We start from the raw sequence: 23,873 nt of genomic DNA, 5'->3' as shown, positions 1-23,873 counted from the left end.
TAGATTCCCACAATTTATTCATCTTGTACCTGGAAGTTTGCACACTTTGACCAACATCTCCCCATTTCTCCCACCCCCAGGCCCTGGGAACCTTCACTCTACTCTCTGCTTCTATGAATTTGGCTTTTCTAGATTCCATATACCATGTTTCCCCAAAATAAGGCCTAGCCGGACAATCAGCTCTAATGCGTCTTTTGCAGCAAAAATTAATATAAGACCGGGTCTTATGTTAGATAAGACCCGGTCTTATATTATACTAAAATAAGACCGGGTCTTATATTAATTTTTGCTCCAAAAGATGCATTAAAGCTGATTGTCCACCTAGGTCTTATTTTCTGGGAAACGGTATAAGTGACATCTTTTTTTTTTTTTTCTGTCTTTCAGGCAGCATTTGTCTTTGTCTGCCTGACATTTTACTTAGCATAATGCCCTCAAGGTCCATCCCTGTTGTCACAAATGGCACAATTTCCCTTTTATGGCTGAATAATATTCCACTGTGTGTGTGTGTGTGTGTGTATTTTATCCATTCTTCTGTGGAAGGACACTTAGTTTGTATACATTATTTTAAACAAAATTGGGCTCATTCTGTGTTTCTACAGTTTTATACTCTCCATTTTCCACTTAACATAGTGCCATCTGCTTTTCCTTTGTTATTAAATATCCTATTATATTACCTTTTTTCTTAGCAGCATGATACTCTAATTCAGTTAACTTACGTAAATTTTTGTATAACCGGCTCTTCAGGGAATATCTTTGTTCAGAAATCATCCGTTTCTGGTTTTTTCTGAAGGAGGAGTTCACAGAAGTGGCATTACTGGCCCATCTTTGCGGCTCTAGGCTTCCCGAGAGGCCAGTTGATCTTCCACTGCCATATCTGGGAGTGCCCCCAGAGACAAGCCGTTTGGTTACATTTCAGGACCTTCAGCAACTTTGACTGCCTAAAACGTGAGGCATGAGCTAAGCAGTTTCCTTTCACCAAAGACAGCCTGACTTCAGACATGGGGGCTGTGAGCGCAGGACAAGAAGCTGTGGGGCTCTGCTTGTGGGGTAACCAAATGTCCGAGTTCTTCTAGGACGGAGGGACTTTCCAGGGTGCAGGACTCTCGGTGCTAAAACTGGGATGGCTCCAGGCAAACCGCAACAGCTAGTCACCCTAGCTACCAGCTCCTGGCATGACCCTGAAGGGAACAAAATGTTGCCACCTTGAACCTGCTTTATGGGATGTTGACTTGAAGCTGTTTATTAAGGAAAAAAGCCTCGGAAACTCCTGCCCGCATCCCCTCCCTCCCTTTCCTGCCCAAGAGATTCAGAGAAACCTGCTTCTGAATGGAAATCTTAGAATGCTGCATTAGCCTAATTTGAATTAAGTCTGGTGAATAAGAGGGCCTCAGGCAGACCCTCTGTGTCCCATGGTTTCTGAGTTGCCCAGCAAGGATTTGCTTGCCTCGTAAGTGCCACTCTTCATCAAATACTGTAAATCGCCCATTCTCACTTCTGAAATCTAATATCCTATGCCCCTCTTTTTTCCTTTGTCCAAAATGTCTATAGCCAAGATTGTCTTTGGAATTTTCACGCCTATGTGAATCCCCCATGCACATGTATTAAAAGCTTGATTTTCTCCTATTAATCTGTCTTTGTTAATTTGATTAGCCCAGCTAAAAGAATTTGGACAGTAGGAGGAAAACTATTCATTTTTTTTTAGTCCCTCTACTCCTGAGCAAGCCCCTTCCCTTCTGCCCCTGTGAGGGGGAGATCCTGGGCTGGGGGTTGGGGAGGGGGGACCCAGCTTGGGGCAGAAGGAACCCTGCTCTCTTGGAGTGCAGGAGGCACGTGAGAAGAGGAACAGCTGTCACCCCTGGGGGAGCACTGGAGACCAGGCTCACAACCTAATCCCATCCTTTCTAGAGCTGTGTGACCTGGGCAAGGTGCAAAATGCTTCTGTTCCCTCCACTATAAAATGGCAAGAGATGTGACCTCAGGGGTTTATTGCAAAGATTACAAGCAGTGTGGGATGAATGCCCTTAGCATCCTTACCTTCGGTCAACCTTCAGATAATGTCAGCTAGGATGAGAACAAAGCGGGTTTTCATAAGAAAGACAGGGGCCATTACAGCCACAGAATTTCAAAGGAAAGAGGGCCCGGGGTTCCAGGAAGTCTTCCTGTAGGAGGTGAAAGTGGAGACTACTTTATAAATAAAAAATGCCCTAGCCCTTCTGAACATCTACAAAGTAAGGATCAGAGCTTAAGATCCTTTTCCTCTCTGGATCACAGTCCAGAGCCATTCCTCCATTCCCCTACTCTGCATCTGATAACATCCCATCTATGTTATTTAAATTAATGCTGACATACTATGGTTATTTAAATAATAAGCATCTGTTGTGCTTATTACTTAATTATATTTATTTCAATATTAAACCTATTTATTCTACTTATTGTTTAAACATCTATGCAGTGTCTTTGTTTAAATATTGAACATGTATTGTGTTAATTATTTATTGCCTATCTCTACCCACTAGGATGTCACTAGAGTGTAGATTCCACACTAACAGAGACCTCATTGAGCTTCTGGGACATAGTAAGTGCTCAGTAAGGACTTATTGTTAAGTGATGTAAGAACGATAAAAGTCTCCATGTATGGCGGGCCTGTGTGAACTTCACCTTGTGAATGCATTGGTCTCCCCTGACGAGAGCCCAGTTGTGCAGATGAGAAACCAAGGCTCAGAAAGGGAAGTGACTGCTAGGAAAAGCAGACGTTAGAGTTAGCGGTGAGGGCCCAGAACTCATAGTCTCTACCTCACACCCCAGAGGAGGGTCAGAGCCCACAGTGAGCAGGATCTAGAGAGAACCACATGGTCCCTTCTTCCCCAGGAGCAAGAGAGAGGGGTGACATTTAGCGGTCCGTGGTCCCCTCCACACCAACGGGGAGAAACAGCCTCCAGTCATGCGGGATCTGCCAACCTAGAGAGCCTCCTGGTGGCACCAGGAAGGACCCTTATTCCGAAGATGGAGATGTTGAGGCTCAAAGAGGGGGAGGGTTTTGCCCCAGGTACAAACCCAAGTACGCTGACCTTACAACCGGCTGTGTCTAGTTTAGTGTTTCCCACCTTGCCTCATCATAACGCTCATGTGTGCCTTTTGTGAATTAGGAATGCCTACGCTTTTTCCTCTTTGAGATTTGGTTCAGTAGGTCTTGGGTGGGCGCCAGGAACCTGTATTTGTAACAAGCTCCTAAGGGGCGTCTTATGATCAAAGAGACCTGGGTAAAGGGCTGCGTGCCTGCTGCCCTGCAGCTCACCAGCCACCGGACCCTTTTCCCAAGTTCAAGGCACCAACTACTCAACTGTGCTCCTGTTCTCAAAGCCAGTGGAGGTGGTGGGGTCCCAGTCTCACCTCTCACTACGTACTAAACTCAAGCGGGTCATGGGACTTCTCTGAGTACACAAATTATGTGACAATCAGAGGGAATTATCATGTAACTGCTTGGAAAACCCAGAGTATTGTGCAAATGTTTGATGTTGTTTTATTGATTCAGCCCCTGCTAGATAAAAATGTTTGCATTTCACAAGTATGTGTCACTTAGATACCAAGTAAGGTGTCCCATGATCCCAGCTGGGGTCAGCAACTGTTCTGAATCCTGAATGCTACCAGAGGCATAGGTTCTGTCTGTAGGTGTGCCTGGGACAAAGGCAAAGTTGGGGGACGGGAAGGAGGTCAGGAAGAATGAGATGCCTGGTGTCTCCTTCCACACAGACTCCTTACCGTCCCAGGCTTTTACGGGCGCCCACCTTGTTTAAATCCTAGTCATGCTCTGTGGGTCACTTCTTCCAGGACGCCTTCTTTGGTTGCAGCTAGTGCATTTTTGCTCTCCTATGGACACTCACAGCACTTGGTATGTGCCTGTCTCAAGCGCTGATGGTTTCTCCTTAGAACTGGACCCGTTTCCCCTCGGGGCTGCAGGCTTACTGGCTCACACTGCAGACCCTTGTGCTTCAAACTTCAGGTTACTATTATGGGTCAGGATATCAATTTAGAGCTGTTGTTCCCCAAAATTGCCTGGGGCTTGTGTTAAATATAGACAGGTCAACTGGCCTCTCCCCCTGGAAATTCTGATTTCATAGTAGGTCTGATTTGAGACTGGAGATCTACTATTTTAACCAACCTTCCAGGACCTAGGCTGTAGCTTTTCAAAGTGTAAAGTGCATACAAATCACCAGGCGATCTTGTTAAATAAATACAGATCCTAGTCCACTAGGTCTGGAATCTTAGGTCACAGGCCAGCAAGAATCATTTCCAACAAGCTCCCAGGTGATATTGGTGCTGCAGGTAGGTCCAGGATGAGAGATTGCTTAGACAAGCTCAGGTTATTCTTTAGACACACTGGGGAAGCAAGAATTTAGGGCTGTTCGCAACTTCGGCACACCTGGGGAGCTTTTGAAACATACTAAGGTCCAGGTCCCCCTGCAGACTAATTGAATCAGAATCTCTCAGGTTGGTTTTTATTTTATTTTATTTTGGTTTGTTTTTTAAAAGTTCCCAGATAATTCTGATGCAAAACAGGGTTGAGACTCACTGATTTAGTGGGTCCCCTCCAGCATGAAAATAAATTAATGACTAAATGGAATAGAATAGACCATCTCACAGGCTTGTAGGCTAAAACGTGTGGTTTGGTTATATGTGTTATATATATGCAGATCATGTGAGTTGCTAGATCAATGTGGGTTTGAAAATGAGCGAAGGAGAAAGGGAGCACGTCCTGGAGTTCAGAGACCAGCTACAGGGACACAAGGAATTCAAGGACACCTTGGTGCGGGGGCAGGGCTGCCGGCACAGTGGGGCAGCTCTGCAGAGTCAGGTAGTGAGGTCGGGTCAGGGAAAGCAGCAAGAAGCCTGTGTGTGTGCTGAGCAATGAAGGGTGAACAGCACTTTGTAGAGAAGCAGGCAGGGCCTTCCAGGCAAAGAGGACACAATGTACGCAGTTTGTGGGCGTGTTAAAGAATACAGCACATTCAGGGAAGGGAACCAGCAGTGCTGGCCTCATGGCTGGAGCCTGGCGACGTAAGATAGGCTCAGAGGATTGCAGAGGCCTGGGAAATGTGAGCCAAGGAGAAAGGAAGGTCACTGAACCCTTGCTAGGGAATGACTGCCGGTGACCTTATCTGGGCAGAGCCACTTACAGTAGCGAGATTACACTGCAAGTTGCATAAGGCTGTTTTTGTGGACATAAGTGTCCATGGAGTCTGAGGACACTAGACAACTTTCTAGAAAGCATTTGAGGGAGGAGGGGAGTGTGGATGCTTAAGCAAAGAACTACCAGCAACACTGCCACAGCCCTTTTCTAAAGAACCTAGACCCTCTCCAACAGTATTTTACTTGGGCAAGCGCTTACCCTTTTTGCCAAGCACTGAGTTGGAGGCCAGAAACAAGTCAGACGGCTCTGCTCTAGCGGGTTGGCAGCGGGAAAGGAAGACTCCTGCATGCATGACTGTAACATAAGGCAAAATGTTAGAACTGCCCCAAACTTTGTGCTACGGTAAGGCAACGGCAAGAGCAACCCATTTTGCCTGGGTTGGTAAGAGAAGGCTTTCGAAAGGGGGCAGTGGTGGTGGTGGTGGGGCTTAAAGAACACAAGATTTGCAAAACTTTGAGGAAGTGCACATGGCCGAAGCACAGAATGTACGAGTGTTTAGGGATGAGGTGGACTGATAGGCAGAGGTGCCAGGACACAGACAGCCCTTGTGTCAAGTTAAGGAATTTGAATTTATTGGAGAAGGAAGAGGGAACCATCGGAGGTTTTTAGGCTGAGAAGTGAGATGATCAAATCTGAGTGAGAGGATCTAATCTGACAGCTGCTATGGAGACTGGAGGAATGGAGAACAGTTGAAGAGACCAAAGAATGAAGGCAAGAATGAGGACAGAGAAATGAAAGGTTAACTTTAGGATGAAACCTGAATCAGAAAATAGAGGGTTTTGATTTCCAACATTCATAGGCCCAAGAAGAGCCAATTCAGGGCTTTAGGGTTTCTGACAAGAAGCTAACGCTGCCCTGAGGGGCAGAGGCCTGCACGTGGCCTGCAGCATGATTTCCTCACTCTTCTGAGTCTGTTGTGCCCCAGTTGTGTATTTAATTTCAATCTTTCCCTCCTTTTCAGGTTTTACCACAGAAGAATAACCTCTCCGTTCTATTTGAAGTGAATTATTTATGCTTATGAACGCAATGGATGCCTGCCTGATGTATTTATTTTATAAATCATACATCTGAATAGGAATTCACACAAGACAGGGCAAACATAATTTCGAAGAGAAATGCCCAATTCATCATCCCGAACCCCTGCGTGGCCTTGTCATCATCCTTTTGAGTCCAAAATCTATGTCTGTGAACTAATTACATGTTAGGTGCCTGCGTCGGACAGTCAAGATTTGCACTATCAGACCCCACTACCTACCTTTACAGTCTTATCGCCTGCACTATGACTTTTTCCACAAGTCCAGATTCCACTCGTTCATCCTCCAAGGCCCAGTTCAAACACCTCTTACCCTATGGAGCCGGTCCTGGTTCTCCTCTCTCAAGGGGAAAGGCACCTCATGCTTCCGAATTTCCAGTCTTTTGTTTTTATATCCTTCCTTCGACCTAGGCATGGACAATGGTACACAGTAGGTGCCTTAGTCAAGTGTTTGCTGAAATGAGGCAACATGGTCTCCCACATCCCAAGAAGCAGTTCAACAGGCCAGCTCAAGCAGACCAGACAACATTTTGAAGTACACAGTGCTCAGGGAGTGCCACCCACCTAGAGAGATTCCCTGACTAATGTTTCACTCCAATGGAGTTGCCTATTGGCCTAACTCCAAGTTAAATGCATACGTTTCACATGTTTGATGAGCCTCCTGAAGAGCCTCTCTTCTCCAGGCTGACCTTTTCCGTTTCCTTCAACCCTCACATCTGCTGCGTGTCTTCCAGTTTGCAAGTTAGATCAGACCAATATTCCCATTCATTCTTCTTACACGGGCCAAGGGATGCATGCAAGGCAGGTGTTATTTTCCAGACAGGGATTTGGGGCTCAGTGACCACTGACTTGTCCAGCCAGTGTCAGGACTATGACCTGATCTAGGCCTCCTAAATGCCAGTGCAGTGGAGTCCAAGACCTGCCAATTGCCTGAGGTTGAAAGGAAACAGGTTTAAAAGTGATTCATACATCCTAAAGCACACACAGGTGTTCTGTAAACTGTGGTATTGGCAGCTGACAAAAGGCCTCTTTGAGGGTTTGATGAAACTAATCAAGTCTAGAAAGCGGGGCTAGGTGGGGCACTTGCAAATCTTCAGCTCACCTGCTTGCCATTCACAACTATCAATTCCCACTGGTCCTCCTGCAGGCTTCGCGCTAGAGAAAGCGTTGGCTGTTTCTGGCACAGTAAGGCCACCGTACGGTGCCAAAGATCTGGTGCTGTGGCTAGTGGAGCACCAATGCCTTACGACAGGTGTATTGGGTGAGCCTATACTGGCCCTGCGACAGCGAACGGACACCAAGAGTTGGTCGGCGTCACCTGACTCGCCGCGGTTTTAAGGGAGAGGCGTTGCGGCGGCGCCTCTCTCACGTGATCGGACTCGCACGGCGTAGAGCACGTCATACTACGCCCCGCGCACTGGGGTCGGTGTAGGTCTGCGCCTGCGCGGGCTCGCTTGCTGCGGATCGACCGGCCAGCGGCTACCGGGCGTGGAGCCGGGCGCGGAGCCGGGCGCCCGCGGCGATGGGTGAGTGCGGGAGTCGGGCGAGAGGAAACCACACGGTTTCCCTGGGCCTTTGTGTGGAGGGCGTGGAAGCACGAACGGAGGGCTGAGGAGGCCGCCCTACCGGGCTCTCTCCGCTCGCTCGCCCTGCGACCCCGGGCGCGCCCCGCCGCTCGAGCGCACGCTGTCCTGGTGGGGCCCGCAGCCGCGGGGGCCGGAGCAGGTGGCGCGCGCGCGAGGGCGGTTCTCCGCAGCCGAGGCTTGCGGTTGCCCCGCCGGCTGCGGGGCTTCGCTGGGTCGGGGCCGGCGTCTGGCTGCCGGAGCGAGTTTTTCCCCGCGAAAGAGGCTGTGCGTTCTTTTCGGGCGCGCCCTGGGCGGGGAGGTGTCTCCGAGGGCTCTCGAACCGCACGGGAGGGGCCAGGCTTTGCCTGCGCCCGGGGAGAGCGGCGCGGTGACGGCGGAAGGCCCTCTGCCCGCTCCGGGTCTGGGATTCCGGGACCCCTGGACTGTGGAACGTTGGCGACGGAAGGGGCGATCCTTTCCACCCCCCCAGCCACCCCTGCCTTTCCCTTTGTCAGGGGTTGGAGAAATGGACGCCTGGAGAGCGGTAAGTTCAGTCACACAGCCAGGCAATGCTTATTGTGCGACACCATGTTCCTTCGCGTTATGCTAAACTCTGTTGTACAAGGCTTTTGGTTTTTTCGTGGGTTTTTTTTTTTTTTTTTTTTTTTTTTTTGCGAGATTGGAGCAGGCAGTGTTAATTGTAAATTTCTGTACCGATTATTTGGTATTAAGCTGAGCTAGAGAGAGCATGTCGATGACTCAGCTGTAGTTGCCCGTGGGCATAGTTTTTATTTTGTCCTTTGCAGTTGTACACAGCTGATCTTAATTACCACCTTCTGTTTCTCTACCTGTAAGCTGTGAGGCCCTTAAAGTAAATGTGTAGACCTTTCCAGTTTTTAGCATCCTCTGCCCTTGCTTTGAAAGGATTCTGTAAAATTAAAGGGTGATAGGACTAGTCAGGTCCCTTAGTGGTTCCAGAGCACAGGTTATTGCTTTGGAGGCATCCTTATGTTACCTCTAAGGGGAGTGGACTTATCTGGTCTCTCCTTTGGTAGATTAAAGTAAGTGTAGAGAACTGGATTTTTAAATTATGGATATTGCATTGTTTATAGTAGCAAGATAGAGTTGTAACTACCCCTAGAACCCAGGCCAATTTGTTCTGAATGCTGAGTCAGACCTGCTGACTTGTGGGAGTTCACATCCTTTGAGAATTGCAGTCGCCTTCTCCCCAGTTTTGCACAAAGACCTTTGTGCCTGGATCACCTCTGAGTTCTGCTTTATCCATGTGGACGGTAAATTAAAGTGAGTATTTAGACTTTACACTGTTTTGTTATGCCACAACTAGCAGTTGAAACTCTTCATTAACTTTGTTATCTAATATTGAGATAGGTAGTGTAAAATGTGTAAAATTATGGTAAATAAATTTTGCAATAAATTGCAAAAAAACAGTTATCCATGTTAAAGAATTCAAATAGAGATAAACTTCGCAAAGAAATTTACCCATGTTCACAGTATAGGTAAACATGCAAAATTCTAAACTCGATTTCCCCAGAATACTGTACACACTATTCTTCCTAAATTAAGAACCTATTCACACCATCCTGGTGTGTAGGATGAAACTAGAGGGAAAGCTTTAAATCTGTGAAGTCTGGGAGGTTTCATTACATTCTTTTCTCCTGTGTCCACGCCTATTTTTTAAATTCTGAGACCCTAAAGATACAGTAATGTTATTAAAATTTCTTTAGTAGTGCAGTGGTTAGTAAATGGCTGGCTAACTTCTGTTAGCCACTGTTTTCTGTTTAATAACAGTCCCCATTTTTACTAAGAGTCTTTACAAACTGGATGAAGTAACTAATTTGGAAAATTTTGGAAAATAACACTAGTACTATTCCAGTAAGAATTAAAAAAATGAACATGCACAACATATTGTTAAAGTGCACAAATAACTTGGTCTGAGTTATCAAGGAACATACATTGTTAAATGGCTTGTAGGTAGCAACTTTAGAATTTAAAATGTGTTCACTATGTACAAATGAAATTGTTTTATATTCATAAATTGTCACAGTGTGTTATTGTGTAATCATATGTACTTTAATTTGAATATTTTTGTTGATGATAACATTGTTTAGGTCTGAAACTGAAGAAAAACCATTACGTAGATATAGCATTCCATAGATGTATAAAAAAATACGAATTTTTAAACTCAGTGTCTGTCAGCTGAAAGAGTAAGAAATAAGGATGTAGAAGACTAACTGATTATCAAACGACACTCTGACAAACTCAGGCATCTATAGAACTTTTTTTTTTTTTTTAAACTAAAAATGCTGCTGCTACTTTAATTGCATAAGAGCACAAAATATAACAGGCAGGTCTGTTTTAAACAAAAAGCTGTTGGTTTTTTTGCTTTTTTTCCTCAATTCTCCCAAGTCAGATATATACACCCCCACAAAAATGATGTATGAAGGGAAGCTGTCATACACAAGAGGTATCTGAATTAAGGAAAACAGCTGTTGAAACAGAAATTAACACAATAAAGTCAGCAAAAGGGTAACACTTTTAAAAACTGAGTTTTCAAATGCTGCATGGCATAATGTTATGCTGTGTCAAGTACTTAAGTACTGCTAGATATGAAGGAGGAAATTGACAGCTTTTAGCAAAAAGGCTTTTTTACAAAATCAAAACAGAGCAATCAGCAGACCAAGGACGCTACAGCTAGGATTCAGAATTGCGACTTCTCATATCTGTGCTAGAAAGTCCTACTTATCCACAGTGGACTGAAATTTCAGGACAAATCCGGGACAACTTTAACATTTCTTACTTGATCCATTTTATGTTCTCTGTTTCTTTCCCCTCACTCTGTAATTCAGCATGATCCAGCAGAAAGACAACTGCTTTTAGAATTGGCTGTTTTAGTTTTCTTTCTGTGGTGAGAATGTAATGGAGCCTGGGTACTTGTTGCTTATATGCATCCATGACCAGTGAACCACTGTTTGCAAAAAATGTAGCAATGGATTTGCTGAAGTTGGCTTCCTGGTGCTGCTTTGTTCTCCAATTGATAAAAGTCAGCTTAAGGAAGAAGGTATTTGTTCTCTTGTCTCAAGCGGAACCACATGAGACTACAGGACAGTTGCCAAATACCAGGTTTCATCCCTGTAGGGTCTTTTCCTGTGGGGCACGAGAAAGATGCTTTTCTGAGCATAAAGGATATGATATGACGCACAAAGCCAAAACAGACAGACTTGGACTCGGGGCAAGGGTGCATATACAGTAATCCCAAATCCAAGCCACTATGGCAGAGAATCAGGAGAGGGTGCAGATGGTGAGGCAACCGTTACTTAGACCAAAAATTTCCACAGAATATCTTAAAAAGTAGTAATAAAAGTTCTGCTGAAAGGAAAATGCATAGCCTTAAACACTCGAATTATGAAACAATAAAACATCTAACTCAAGAAATTAGAATAAAATAAATCTAGGCAAAGCAAGAGAAAAGTGATAATAAAGAGGAAAACAAATTAAAAAACTGAAAAATATTAAAATTGGTAAATTTAAGAGCTGGTTCTTTGCCAGGATGGGAAGATATAAATGAGATAAACTGGCCACCCTGCTCAAGAGAAAAGGGAATATAAGTGCACAAGATTAGAAATATTTTTTTAAACAGCAAGTGCTTTATAAGACTATGTAAATAAACCAGAATTTTTTTTAAAGGAAATCCGGTTATCAAAATTGACTCCAGAAGAGAGAACCTAACAGACCATTAACAATGGAAGAAATTGAAAAAGTTGTCAAAAAGCTACCATCCCTCAAAACACCAGACCCAGATGGTGTTGCAGGTGAATTTGTTTTGTTTTTATTTAAGTATAGTTGGTATACAGCATTCTATTAGTTTCAGGTGTACAGTATTCAACATTTATATACCTTACAATGTGACCACCACACTAAATCTAGTAATCACCTGTTACCATGCAGCTTTATCACAATATTAAGGAAAAATGACAGATTGTTTTTACAAAGTCAATGGAACATTGATACCTGAACTTGACATGATAGTACTAAATTGAAAACTTTACATGTTATGAATGATGATGTGAAATTTTAAAACATTAGTGTTATTTAGCAATTCATTAAAAGAATATTTCACAATGGCCAAGTAGGATTCATACCCATATAACAAGAGTAATTCCCAAAAACATGCTAATGTATGCACCAAATAAGTACATCAGAAAAGAACAATAGTAATAGTTTGTCATTGTTGAGCACCTGTTGTGTCCTAGACGACTCTCCTGTTCGCTTTACATGTATTAACTCAATTAATTGAACTAGCCTATGAGGTAGGTAACATCCTGATTTTATAAACAAGGAAACTAAGCCATAGAGACATTGAGTAACTTGCTGAAGGTCACACAGTAGATACGTGGTAGAGCCAGGATTTAAACCCAGGCAGTTAGCTGTAACTCTTAACTGTTACACTGGCTCTGCCTCCAGCAGCCACGTGATCTTGTTAGTTGCTTCCTAAAAGCATTTGACCAAAGTTCAAGGTCTGTCCCTGATTTACTGTTCCTGGGAAGGGGTGGAAGTAGTTGAACTTAAGTAAAACAAGACCAGCATATATTCCCTATAATATGTATGATAATGTATATTATACATTTTATAACACGTATTCTGTACTACATAGATTATAATATGTATTATAATGTATATTCCCTATAATATGTATATAATAAGATACATATTATAAAGAAGAAGGCAAAATTATTCATGATACAGTGGAAACTGAAGCAAGTCCACCAAAAAAACAGAAATGTTTGAAAACTCGAAGGCTCTTATTAGTTGATCATTAGTATTAGGAAAGTGGAATCCCTTTTTAATAGGAAACGTAATTTCCTAGTAATATGTAGTGGTGGGCATGGTCTTAAAGTATAATTGCAGATATACTAATTCTTAGAATGAATGCAGAATGAAGTTTTGCGGTTTTTAGTGTAATTTGTCAGATGGTATCACCGGGAAGACGTGCTCTACTTCATGTTTTCCAACACAATCCTAAAAATGGGCTGGGATAGGCAGTAAAAAGGGAAGTTACTTGAGTGAGAACAAACTTTATATGGGCCAATTGATCAGTGAACATTTTTGTGTCATAACTTATTTCCCTGTGTAAACTTGAAACTGCTAAGATTTGGGTTTTGAACACTCAGATGACAAGAACTCCCTGTTTCTCAAACCAGAGCCAGCTTCATGCTTAACAGTAATCCCTAGCAAAGTTCCCACAGTCAGGAAAAGTATCAGCATGTTCACTATTACCATGATTGAATTTTATTCAGGAAGTATTTGCCAACCCAATAAGGTAGAAGAAAGAAAGATACATATTATAAAGGAGAAGGCAAAACTATAATTGATATTATGTATCGTGGAAACTGAAGCAAGTCCACCAAAAACCTGAGAAATAAAGGATTCGGTAAGTTGGCTGGTCTAACCTTAATACATAAGAATTGGTTGCTGTTTCATATGCAGATAAAAAGCAGTTAGAAAACTAATTGGAAGGAAGCAGCCCATTCATAATAGTGACCGTAAGGTAAAATACCTAGATACCTATAAGATACATTTGAAATCTATATGAAAAAAATTTTTAAATGCTGCTGAGGTTTGTAAAAAGATACAAGTAAATAGGAAGATATCATGTAAAGTAAGGTTCAATTTTGAAAAAGTGACAGTTCTTTAAATTTATCAAGTTCTATAAAATACCAACACTGTTTTTGGAAGGAATATGACACAAATCACTGAATTTTACCTGGAAAAGTATGAGAGCCTAGAAAACTTGGTAATTCTGATAACGAGTAGAGGGGGGAGCCTACTAGTTAATGAAAATTATTCTGTTACAGGTTAAAACAGGTTGGTACTAGGGAAGAAATACTAGGCTATTGGTGGAGGAGGATGGAGTGTAAGACATAAATGCAGGTTGCCGATGCGTATTTAGGTTATGCTAACCAGTGATGAAAGTTCATCAGTTTCGCAGGCAGTCTCTTATCTTTGCCTCACTACTTATACTGAAATTCCAGAGAGATAACAAGATGGATAATAAATGAAAACACTGATGTTGTGGAAGGAAGTATGGATTACTTGTTTATAATTTTAGAATAATGAATGCCTTCTAAGGAGGACACAAAACCTGGAAGCCAAGATCAATAGATTTAATATCCAAATGAAGAACTTCAGTATCACAAAAGTGATACAAAGTGGGGAAAGTAATTGCCACAATTTGATTACTATAGGATTGATTTTCTTCATACGCAAAGAAATTTTACAGATCAATGAGAAAAGATGAAGTGTCTACAGAAAAATGGGTAACATGAAAATTTACAGTAAAAGAAATTCAAATGGTCAACGGAAATGAAAAATGCTGAATTTTATTCAAAAATTTTAAATGACAAGCGTTTTCACCCATCAGATTGGCAGAAGTTGCAGTTTAATATCTGATGCTGGAAATGGTAGGGAAACTGGTGCTTGCATACACTTAATAGAAATGTAAATCATCAAGTTTTCTGCGGGCAGTTTGGAGTAGCTATCAAATCATGTTACTCGAGCCAGCAATCCTGTTGTAACGATTTACCCAACAGATCAACTTGTGAGAATTCACCCAAGCAAGGTATAGATAAAAGTCTGCCCACTGCAGTGTTTTTTAAAATAAGAAAAGGAATAAAACCAATCCAAAACAAAAAAAAACTGACCATAAATATAAATAGGAGATAGAATAAATTATATATAATAGATTCATTTGGTAGAATACTATGCCACCATTCAAAACACTGGGATATCTCTACTGGTTTTTATAAGATCCCAAAATGTGTTGTTGTACCCTGCACTTTTTTCACTTAATAGTGTGTTCTTTTGGTGTATTTTTTAAATGATGGCTAGGTTGGTGGGGGTGGGGAGTGGTGGAAGTGAGTATGACTAGTAAAGAGAGCCGACTAGTAAAGAGGCTTTCGAATTAGTCAAGCAAGAGATGGAGAGTCGGCAGTGAACCTGGAGGAGAGAATGTCCGTATATTTGATTGATTTACAATAGTATTTTTTCTCTAAAAAGAAATACAGATCTTTTTAAAATGTGTATATTTAGTGTGTCAATTTAATGTGTCAATTTTTTAAAAAAATGTAACAAACATTTTTTTAAAAAGATTTTATTGGGGAAGGGAAACAGGACTTTATTGGGGAGCAGTGTGTACTTCCAGGATTTTTTCCAAGTCAAATTGTTGCCCTTTCAATTTTAGTTATGGAGGGCGCAGCTCAACTCCAGGTCCAGTTGCCATTGCTAGTTGCAGGGGGCGCAGCCCACCATCCCTTGTGGGAGTCGCACCAGCAGCCTTGGGGTTGAGAGGATGTGCTCCAACCAACTGAGCCATCCGGGAGCTCAGCTGCAGCTCAGCTCAAGGTGCCGTGTTCAATATTAGTTGCAGGGGGCGGGGCCCACCATCACTTGCAGAACTCAAGGAGTCGAACTGGCAACCTTGTGGTTGAGAGCCCACTGGCCCATGTGGGAATTGAATGGCAGCCTTCTGCGTTAGGAGCATGGAGCTCCAACTGCCTGAGCCGCGGGGCCGGCCCCTAAAAATATTTTTAATGTCTATGTGACATCCCATCAAGAGGATACATCTTTATTTATGTGGTGTGTCCCTTACTGTTGAGCTTTTATGTTTTATTAGGTATTTCTGTTCAGAGCATTGTTGTGACGGTAGTTGAATCTTTTTTTTTTTTAAGTGTGTTTTTCCAGGACCCATCAGCTCCAAATTAAGTAGTTGTTTCAATCAAGTTGTGGAAGGCACAGCTCACAGTGGCCCACGTGGGGATCAAACCGGCAACCTTGTTGTTAAAGAGCTCCACACTGGAACGAGCTGAGCCAACTGGCCACCCCCCTGTAGTTGAATCTTTGTGCACATCTTGTGTTTATAATTATTTCCCTAGGCTGTATCCCTACAAGGAAAAGTATAGTTGTGTATGTATGTGTTCCGTTATTTATGTTATGTATCTGTGGCTCCTGCAGATACAAGCTCCTCAAGAACCGATACTTTCTGATTCTGTGCCTCAGGTCTGCACTTGACTTTACCTTCACAACAATTACATTTCTCTTTAATGTCTTTTATCCTGAGTACTTAGCAGTTTACAGTGGCGTGTGGGTGGTATAGGGAAGAAAAAACATAAGGAACTTGGTTTGTTTTGTCATAGGTCAAAGACATAGGTGCATTACCTGACCTATTTTGTTTTTTTATTTACCATTGAAACCCTTACATGTAGTCCTTTTCTGCGTGTGTTTGTAGTAAAAAAACAACAACATAATAGCTTGATCAATGTTAAATTGTACAATTCAATAATGTTAACTATAAATACATTGTTATAAAACAGATCTCCAGAACTTTTTCACCTTGCATAACTGCACCGTACCCATTAAACAAACAAGAGCTCCCTGTTCCGCTCTTCTACTTCCTGTCTCTGAATTTGAGTACTTTAGGTATCTCATATAAATGGAATCATACAGTATTTGTCCTTTGATGACTGGCTTATTCACTTAGCATAATGTCCTCGGTTCACCCATGTTGTAACACGTGACAGGATTTCCTTCCTTTTTAAGGTCACATAGTACTCCGTTGTATGTTTGCACCATGTTTGTTTATCCGTTCATCCATCAGTGGGCGTTTGGGTTGCTCCCATCTGTTGGCTATTGTGAGTAATGCTGCTGCGATTGTGGGTGTGCAGCTATCTCTGGGAGACCCTGCTTGCAGTTTTTCTTTGGAGTTACATACTCAAAGGTGGGATTGATGGATCATGTGGTAATTCTATTTTTAATTTTTTGAAGAACTGCCGTGCTGTTTACCATAGCGTTTGCACCATTTTTACATTCCCAACAGTGCAAAGGGTTCCAGCTTCTCTATATCCCCACCAACTTTTTTTTTTTAATAGTAGCCGTCTTATCTCATTGTGGTTTTGATTTGCATTTTCTCTGATGATGTGTGATATTGAGCATCTTTTCATATGCTTTTTGACCATTTGTATATCTTCTTTGGAGGAACGTCTATTCATATTCTTTGTTCATTTTTAATTGGGTTATTTAATTTTGTTGTTGAGTTGTAGTTATGTGTGGAGTCTTATTGTTGAAGAATAAAAAATCAAATTTGAAATATTTAGCCTGATAGATCTAAAATACAAAATTACCATGTAGTCCCCAAATAAAGGTAATTACTGGGACTATTTCTGGGCTATGGGAAATGTTCTGGATGATCCAACTATTTGGGTCCTTCTAGGGAAAATCAGATTTAAATAACTGGCAAATAATGATCTTGCCATTTTAAGGAAACATGTATTCTAGGGGTAGGATTTTGCCTTGGTTCCGCTTAGTGGGCTAAGTCTTTATATTTAGGCTTCAAATCTTTTTCAGCACGTTGTGTTACAGCCAGTGTTTGTGTCCCAGCAGCCTCCCAAAGCCATAGCCATCTGTGGTGTGATAGCGGGAACGTGAACCCTGGAAGAAGACTTCATTACAAGGTACCAGCTCTACCAGTTACTAACTATATCTTGGACAAATGAGCATATTGGTTGTTTCATTTGTGAAACTGGGAAAAATATTTACTTTATGGAGTTGCGTTGAGAATTAAATCTGTGACAGTACAGTATACATGTAGTACATCCTGGCAGGACTTCCTTGATCCTGTTCTTCCAGCCTTACCTCTCACAGTGCATGCGTGGGGTCTCTTACCTGTGTTCCCACAGCTAAATACTTATCATAGAAGGTATCACACTGGAGTGCAGTTGCTTGCCTTGGCAGAACCTCCTAGATTGGGAATTGCTTGTCTTTGAATCTCTAGCACTTAGCAGAGGTCCTCGTAGTTCAGGGTCAATACTAAGTAGCTGTTGGTGAACAGAATGCTTGAATGTATGTCTTGCTGTTTTATTTCTCATGCGAAGACTTTGAATCTGTTTCAGAAGGATAATGGTGTATATGCCATTATGTAGTGGAGGCAATGTGCATGAACTGTGGTTCTGTTTTTTTGGTCTCAAGATTCCTTTACACTTAAAAATTATTACAGATGCCAAAGAGCCTTTATGTGTGTGGATTAATATTTGTGGTCTTAGAAACTAAAAGAAAATTTAAAAATATTCACTTTAAAATAATGATAAACCCATTACACGTTAACATAAACACATTTTCATGAAAAATGAATATTTTTAAAAAAAATTATTGAGAGTGTTTTACGGTTTTGCAAGTCTCTTTAAAAGTCTAGCTTAAAAGATAGGTAGGGTCTCATATCTGCTTCTGCATTCAGTCTATTGTGATAAGTGGTTTTGATTGAAGTATATGCAGAAAATCCAGCCTCACATAGTATGTAGTTGGAAAAGAGGACCTTTTGGACCATGGAAAAGGTCTCAGGGATCTCCAAGGGTCCTCTGAAAATACTTAGCGAACTACCGATGTAGTCTAAAAGGGAAAATGTAATAGGATCGAGAAATTGGAGGAAGGATTAGGGGGAAAAAAATCCTATGTTAAACACTGTATTTAAAGGTTTACCTATTGTCATTTTATTACTTGTAGGCTTAAAAAAAATCCTTTATGAAGAAGAAAGATCTTAAGCCACATGATGGATTCAGAAGCTCATGAAAAGAGGTCGCCAATCATAACATCTTCAAAACAAGACCTGTCGCCTCATCTCGCCAATGTTGGGGAAATGAAGCATTACTGGTGTGGCTGCTGTGCAGCCTTCAACAACGTGGCCATCACGTTTCCTATTCAGAAGGTCCTCTTCCGGCAGCAGCTGTACGGAATCAAAACCAGGGACGCGGTGCTTCAGTTGAGAAGGGATGGATTGCGAAACTTGTATCGTGGAATCCTGCCCCCCTTGATGCAGAAGACAACTACCCTGGCACTTATGTTCGGTCTGTATGAGGACTTGTCTTGCTTTCTCCGCAAGCACATCAGTACCCCAGAGTTTGCCACCCGCAGCATGGCAGCATTACTTGCAGGGACAACAGAAGCAGTTTTCACTCCTTTGGAAAGAGTTCAAACATTGCTACAAGACCACAAGCATCATGACAAATTTACAAACACTTTCCAGGCTTTCAAGGCGCTGCGATGCCATGGAATTGGGGAGTATTACCGAGGCTTGATACCCGTTCTTTTCCGAAATGGATTCAGCAATGTCCTTTTTTTTGGCTTCCGGGGTCCCATTAAGGAGCATCTGCCGACCGCTACGACTCACAGTGCTCACCTGGTCAATGATTTTATCTGCGGAGGCCTGTTGGGGGCCATGTTGGGAATCTTGTTTTTTCCAGTCAATGTTGTAAAAACGCGCATGCAGTCTCAGATTGGTGGGGAATTTCAGTCTTTCCCCAAGGTTTTCCAAAAAATCTGGTTAGAACGGGACAGGAAACTAACAAATCTTTTCAGAGGCGCCCATCTGAATTACCATCGCTCCCTCATCTCTTGGGGCATAATCAATGCGACTTATGAGTTCTTGTTAAAGATTACATGAAAGAAATCATCAGTTAAGTGCCATTTATCAACTGACTAGACCTAAGGAGAATGCAGTTTGGCTTCATTCCTAATTGGCCAAATACAAGTTGATGTCATATGTCCAGGGCACAATGAATTATGAGCAAAGCTGTTTTTCTTAAGCACCAACGAATTCATAGCAAAAGGTTCCAATAGGAAAATTTAAGTTTTTTTTTTTTTTTTTTGGAGGGGGCGTTGTCATTTCCAGAGAACTTAGGCTAATTGCCTAGTTAATAGCTGTCTATCTGAATGATGGCTTTTGATGAGGAAACTAATACCCAACACAGTCTTTTTCCCCAAAGTCTTTAAACCTTCTGATTGAAACATAAGTGGCCATGACCAGAGAAAAGGTTCTTAGGGCCCCTTGAATTCTCAGGCTTACTTTTATTCCTTCATTTCTTGCTTCTCTGCTCTTAGGAGGCGTTGCAAAGGGTAGTCTTTGCTAAACTGAAGCGTCTATGTGGTAGGGCAAAGGAGCAGAACAAGAACAGAGCTTAATAGGTGTAGGCTTTTCATGATAATAAATTGCATTTGTTTTAAAACAAAGCACCTGTTGGGGATAGTCATTATCTGAACCATTTCTGTTTAGACATGGTAGACTCAAGAAGCTAATGAAAGCTCCCATTTTGCTTTCTAGGTTTGAAACTTTTCTGTTTAGTTCTGAATGTGACCTTAAACCCATCCAAAGTATTTTTATGTTTATCTCAACTTATTTCATTGCCAAAAGATGGAGAAACTTAAATTTTGTTACAAGCATTTCATCCTGTTGAGTCTTATTAATTGCATACAGATCAACTCTGTAGCTCAATTTCTTTGAATTAATATTGCCAACTTAGCAAACAGCTTTGGGTTTTTTCCTTTGAGTAGTAGTTTGTCTTATTCAGGTATCCTATTCTCTTGAAACTCCTTGAAAAGAAACAAAAACACTTCCACACAATTTTATTTTGGAGGTCTAATAAGATTCCAGATTTTTTTCCCGTGGTTTCTAAATGTTTTGGGGGAGGGAGGGAAAACCCAGGATAGCTTTCACCCCACAGTATTAGCTGTCATTTTTTCATTTTACACTTGGAAATAAAGAATTGTATTAGGAATTTTACATTTTGGGAACCCAGTTTTACCACTTGATCATTTAAGCAATTAGCTTAAGAAGATCTAAAGATATTTGAAGGGTTAATTTTAAATTCTAGAAGCTGGTAATGATTGGATAACTTACTCATTCCTTACCCAACACAAAAACTTGTCAAAGGAATCAGATTTTAAAATTTTTTTTTCCGAAATAAGGCAAGTGGCTCATACATCAATTGAATAATGAAACATCCTAGAAAAGTGATTTATCTTTTAAAAACCTACATTTGTAAATATTATGTAGTTAAGATTGCTTTCCAGCACCTAACATGGCAGAGTAGTTAGGTTTCTTACTATGTTTTTCATTACACTGGGTAACTGCATATGAATATGTGCACACACCAAAATAAAATCAGGGACTCAATTGGTAGTTTACTCAGTTTCTGGGCAGATAATCCAAAAAAGATGTTTACTTCTACACGCAGTATGGCTGGTCAAATAAGATGAACATCCTCTGACTGGAAAGGGTTCGGTCGCCATCAAGCATTTGTCAGGCAGTCATCAGGCTCAGGAGCTTTACAATAAATAGCTCTGTTTGACAATGTTGTGCTACGAATGGCCGTTTACATCAGAAACCAAGGTGCAGATGTAAGGATTTTAGAAAACAGTTTGTCACCAAATAAATGTGAGTAGCATCCTTGGGCCTGTCGAATAGTCAGGATTTGAAGTGACTCTGAGAAATGAATGGCAGGGACTGCTGCCTGCACCCCTCGTTCCTGTGTGTGTCCCGGAGCACCCCTGGGCGTGGTGCTCAGCATGGAGGCGAGCTGCCCGGGCTCACGCCCTGGCCTTGGGAGGACGCCATGCGCCTGCAGTTCACAGGGCTTCCTTTCGTCTGTACACTCCATGTAGGTGGTAGAAATCTAAGTTCTAAAGCACTTTGGTGAAATACAAATGAAGTGAGAATTCAAAGGAGGCCGCTTGGGTTTCTGCTGTCTCGAATACATGGCATTTAAAAACAATAAATATTTTTAATGGTTTTAACCCATAACATTTTTGGATTTCTTTGTCACTTTTTACAGCTTTTGAAGACCAAACTGCAAATACCAGGGATGGTTTTGTGTTGTCCTATAGACTTCTTAAACTTGACAAAAATGCAACAGAACTTGTAGCCAACAGCTTTGTCTGAACTTTTAAGTCAAAATGTATTATCAGTAAGTAAGAGATTCTAACTTGTTTTTACCTTTAGTGTGAACTAATAACGGTGATTTTGAAAGGGCAAACATCGAATAACTTTGAAAAGCTTTAAAAGTGGCCCTTCCTGTTACACATGTGACACAGACTCCTCATGGGCTCGGGGCACTCCTGCCTCCTGTACGTCACGGCTGATGTTATGGATTCTGTATTTAACATCCTTAGAGTGGCACGAGCCCCCAGGACGGGGCCACAGCGTAAACAATATGGTGGCACATTTGTGTGTCTGTTTCCTTTGTGTTGGAGACAAGTTGGTGTTTTTGTCTCCATAGTCAATATTTATCTTCCTTTATAGTTGGTTATATGCAATCATCTGCTGTATATTGTGAACTGTGCAGTGAAACAATTGTGTATATATAATCATTTTTGGAGACCTGAGCTTCCCTACTCGATAGAAGGCTGTGCAAACATGGAAGGGAACGGTGGGTGGTGGACAAGATGTGGAAATGGGGCGTAGAGAGCTTCACGGTAAGAATCACGTTGCCCAACACGGTTCAGTGTAGATGAAGTACTTTAGTGGGAGGGGTGAGCAAGTCAGAATGAAGGCGAGACCGCTCACATTGGAAGAAAGACTTGGTTTCTTTTAAAATAATGTTTTCTTGTGCACATAAATGCATATCAAAGACTTGAACAGGCATTCTCCTTAAATTTGAGGATTTTAGTTTTTAATGCTGTCTTTCTGCTTAACATTAAATATTGCTTGCCTAAATGGCCCCTACATTGCGTGGGGGTCAGTCCACGTTTCCTTTTTTAAAGTTTCATTATTAAAAGTGGTTAAGCACACTAAGCTGTTTTTGATACTTTTGAGTTTTGTGACTATATGAGTTTAAATGAAAAAATGTTAAGTGTTTCCGAGTTAACATGCTTCTTTTGGTAATTCTCTTTGGAATAAAGTTTTTTTTAAGTCCATTTGGTCTTCTTGTGGTTGGGTTAGGGTTAAGAGCACTTTTCCTTTTTTGTGGTAGGTGTATCTGTTAGTGTTTTTGTTGGTAATACGTTTAGCGCACAACTTTGACTCTTAGGGACTTCACCCTGGTAACTTTGTAGGTAGAACAGTCCTTCATTTATCCATCTTGTTTGATCAAGAGTTACAAAGAAGTTAATTTTCCAGATAGCTGAACTGCAAAGCATTTTGTTTTTAAAGCTTTTTCTCAAGTGAGAGAAACTTCCTATTGAGTATAAAACTGTCTTGGTAAATTCAACTCACCCAATAATTTCTGTTGTAGTTGTATACCCTGAGGTTATGCTTAACCCCAAGCTAAATGGTCTGGATGTTCGTGCTTTTCGCGATTTTTGATTTTCGTATTTGCTTTCCAGAGCTGCTCCGTTATGGGAAGAGAGTATGAAGTTACGTTAGCTACACTGTTGGTTTCCATATTAAGTTGTAAGGTGCTCCCTGCGTCTGAAGATAGTTCAGTTTGCTTGATGAGGACCACTACCGTGTGTCCCCGAAAATAAGACCTCGCCGGACAGTCAGCTCTAATGTGTCTTTTGGAGCAAAAATTAATATAAGATCTGGTCTTATATTAGACCGGGTCTTATAGTAAAATAAGACCGGGTCTTATATTAATTTTTGCTCCAAAGGACGCATTAGAACTGATTGTCCGGCGAGGTCTTATTTTCCGGGAAACACGGTAGGTAAGGGAGCAGTTGCCCTATAATGCTTCTAAAACTCCAGCTTAGGGTAAAAATTCTTTATAAAAGTGAATACTTCTGAACTTCTGAATTAATAAAAGAGGTGTTTTATATGTCATCTGATGAAATGTCATTTTAACCCGCCTCCAGCAGCCGTGCTAACCCACAGGGTGAGGGGAGTATGTCGAGAGTATTTCTCAGGGTGGCCCTGGAAGGGGCCGAGGGCAGCTCTGCACGGCCGCAGAGCACTCCGTCTCCCCAGGCTGGTTCCCAACCGAATCCGTTTAGCAACTGAAGTTTCTAATAGGAACATGTTCCCTCCCCCGCCAACATAAGCATATCTGATTTTGAAGCAGAAATGGAGAATAAAACAGGATTTTCCCAAATTCTCATCTCCCCGCAATCCATTCTTTATTGCTGAGTGATTTTTTTAGATGAAATGATGCAAGCCCTGCCTCACTCTCCTCTGCAGCTGAGACTGTGCTGCCCCGTCACTGCCTCCAGCCGTTACCCTGACACTACCCTTCCGTTCACTCAGTCACTCCTACGGAGGCCTCCAGATGGAGGTCAAATGGCACTTCCCCAGGGAAGCTGGCTCACACTCGCA

General features: G+C 41.9%; 1 protein-coding gene and 1 long non-coding RNA gene across 16 annotated transcripts; one reads left to right on the top strand and one right to left on the bottom strand.

Annotated features, from left to right (window-relative positions):
• Positions 1–1,039: 1,039 nt before the first annotated feature.
• LOC141571156 (uncharacterized) lies at positions 1,040–7,459 on the bottom strand. 2 transcript variants are annotated; one of them, XR_012495858.1, is made up of 3 exons: positions 7,324–7,459; positions 2,035–6,628; positions 1,040–1,178 (listed from the first exon to the last, which is right to left on the bottom strand). It is a non-coding gene; the product is annotated as an uncharacterized LOC141571156 (long non-coding RNA). The 2 variants fall into 2 exon arrangements; XR_012495859.1 differs by having other exon boundaries at positions 1,042–1,178; positions 6,535–6,628.
• A 5-nt stretch (positions 7,460–7,464) lies between these two features.
• SLC25A51 (solute carrier family 25 member 51) lies at positions 7,465–22,540 on the top strand. 14 transcript variants are annotated; one of them, XR_012495857.1, is made up of 6 exons: positions 7,465–7,747; positions 8,302–8,330; positions 8,899–9,088; positions 11,492–11,616; positions 17,240–17,310; positions 18,356–22,540. XR_012495857.1 is itself a non-coding variant. In XM_019729162.2 (5 exons), exon 5 carries the CDS (start codon positions 18,399–18,401, stop codon positions 19,290–19,292), a length of 894 nt encoding a protein of 297 aa, XP_019584721.1. In that variant the 5' UTR covers positions 7,533–7,747; positions 11,492–11,616; positions 13,102–13,235; positions 17,240–17,310; positions 18,356–18,398; the 3' UTR covers positions 19,293–22,540. The 14 variants fall into 14 exon arrangements, 12 of the variants coding, with proteins under 12 accessions (XP_019584721.1, XP_074186840.1, XP_074186838.1 ...); XM_019729162.2 differs by lacking the exons at positions 8,302–8,330; positions 8,899–9,088 and adding an exon at positions 13,102–13,235 and having other exon boundaries at positions 7,533–7,747; XM_074330739.1 differs by lacking the exons at positions 8,302–8,330; positions 8,899–9,088 and adding an exon at positions 13,102–13,235 and having other exon boundaries at positions 7,533–7,747; positions 17,204–17,310.
• Positions 22,541–23,873: the final 1,333 nt, after the last annotated feature.

Source organism: Rhinolophus sinicus, linkage group LG04, assembly GCF_036562045.2.
Source record: "Rhinolophus sinicus isolate RSC01 linkage group LG04, ASM3656204v1, whole genome shotgun sequence".
Lineage (NCBI taxonomy): Eukaryota > Metazoa > Chordata > Mammalia > Chiroptera > Rhinolophidae > Rhinolophus > Rhinolophus sinicus.
Note: the sequence above shows the minus strand (reverse complement) of the source record. Positions and strands in the feature narration are given on the sequence as shown.

Bases quoted from the DNA above. Each gene is read 5' to 3' on its own strand.
- SLC25A51 (XM_019729163.2), top strand. From the start codon at position 18,399: ATGATGGATTCAGAAGCTCATGAAAAGAGGTCGCCAATCATAACATCT.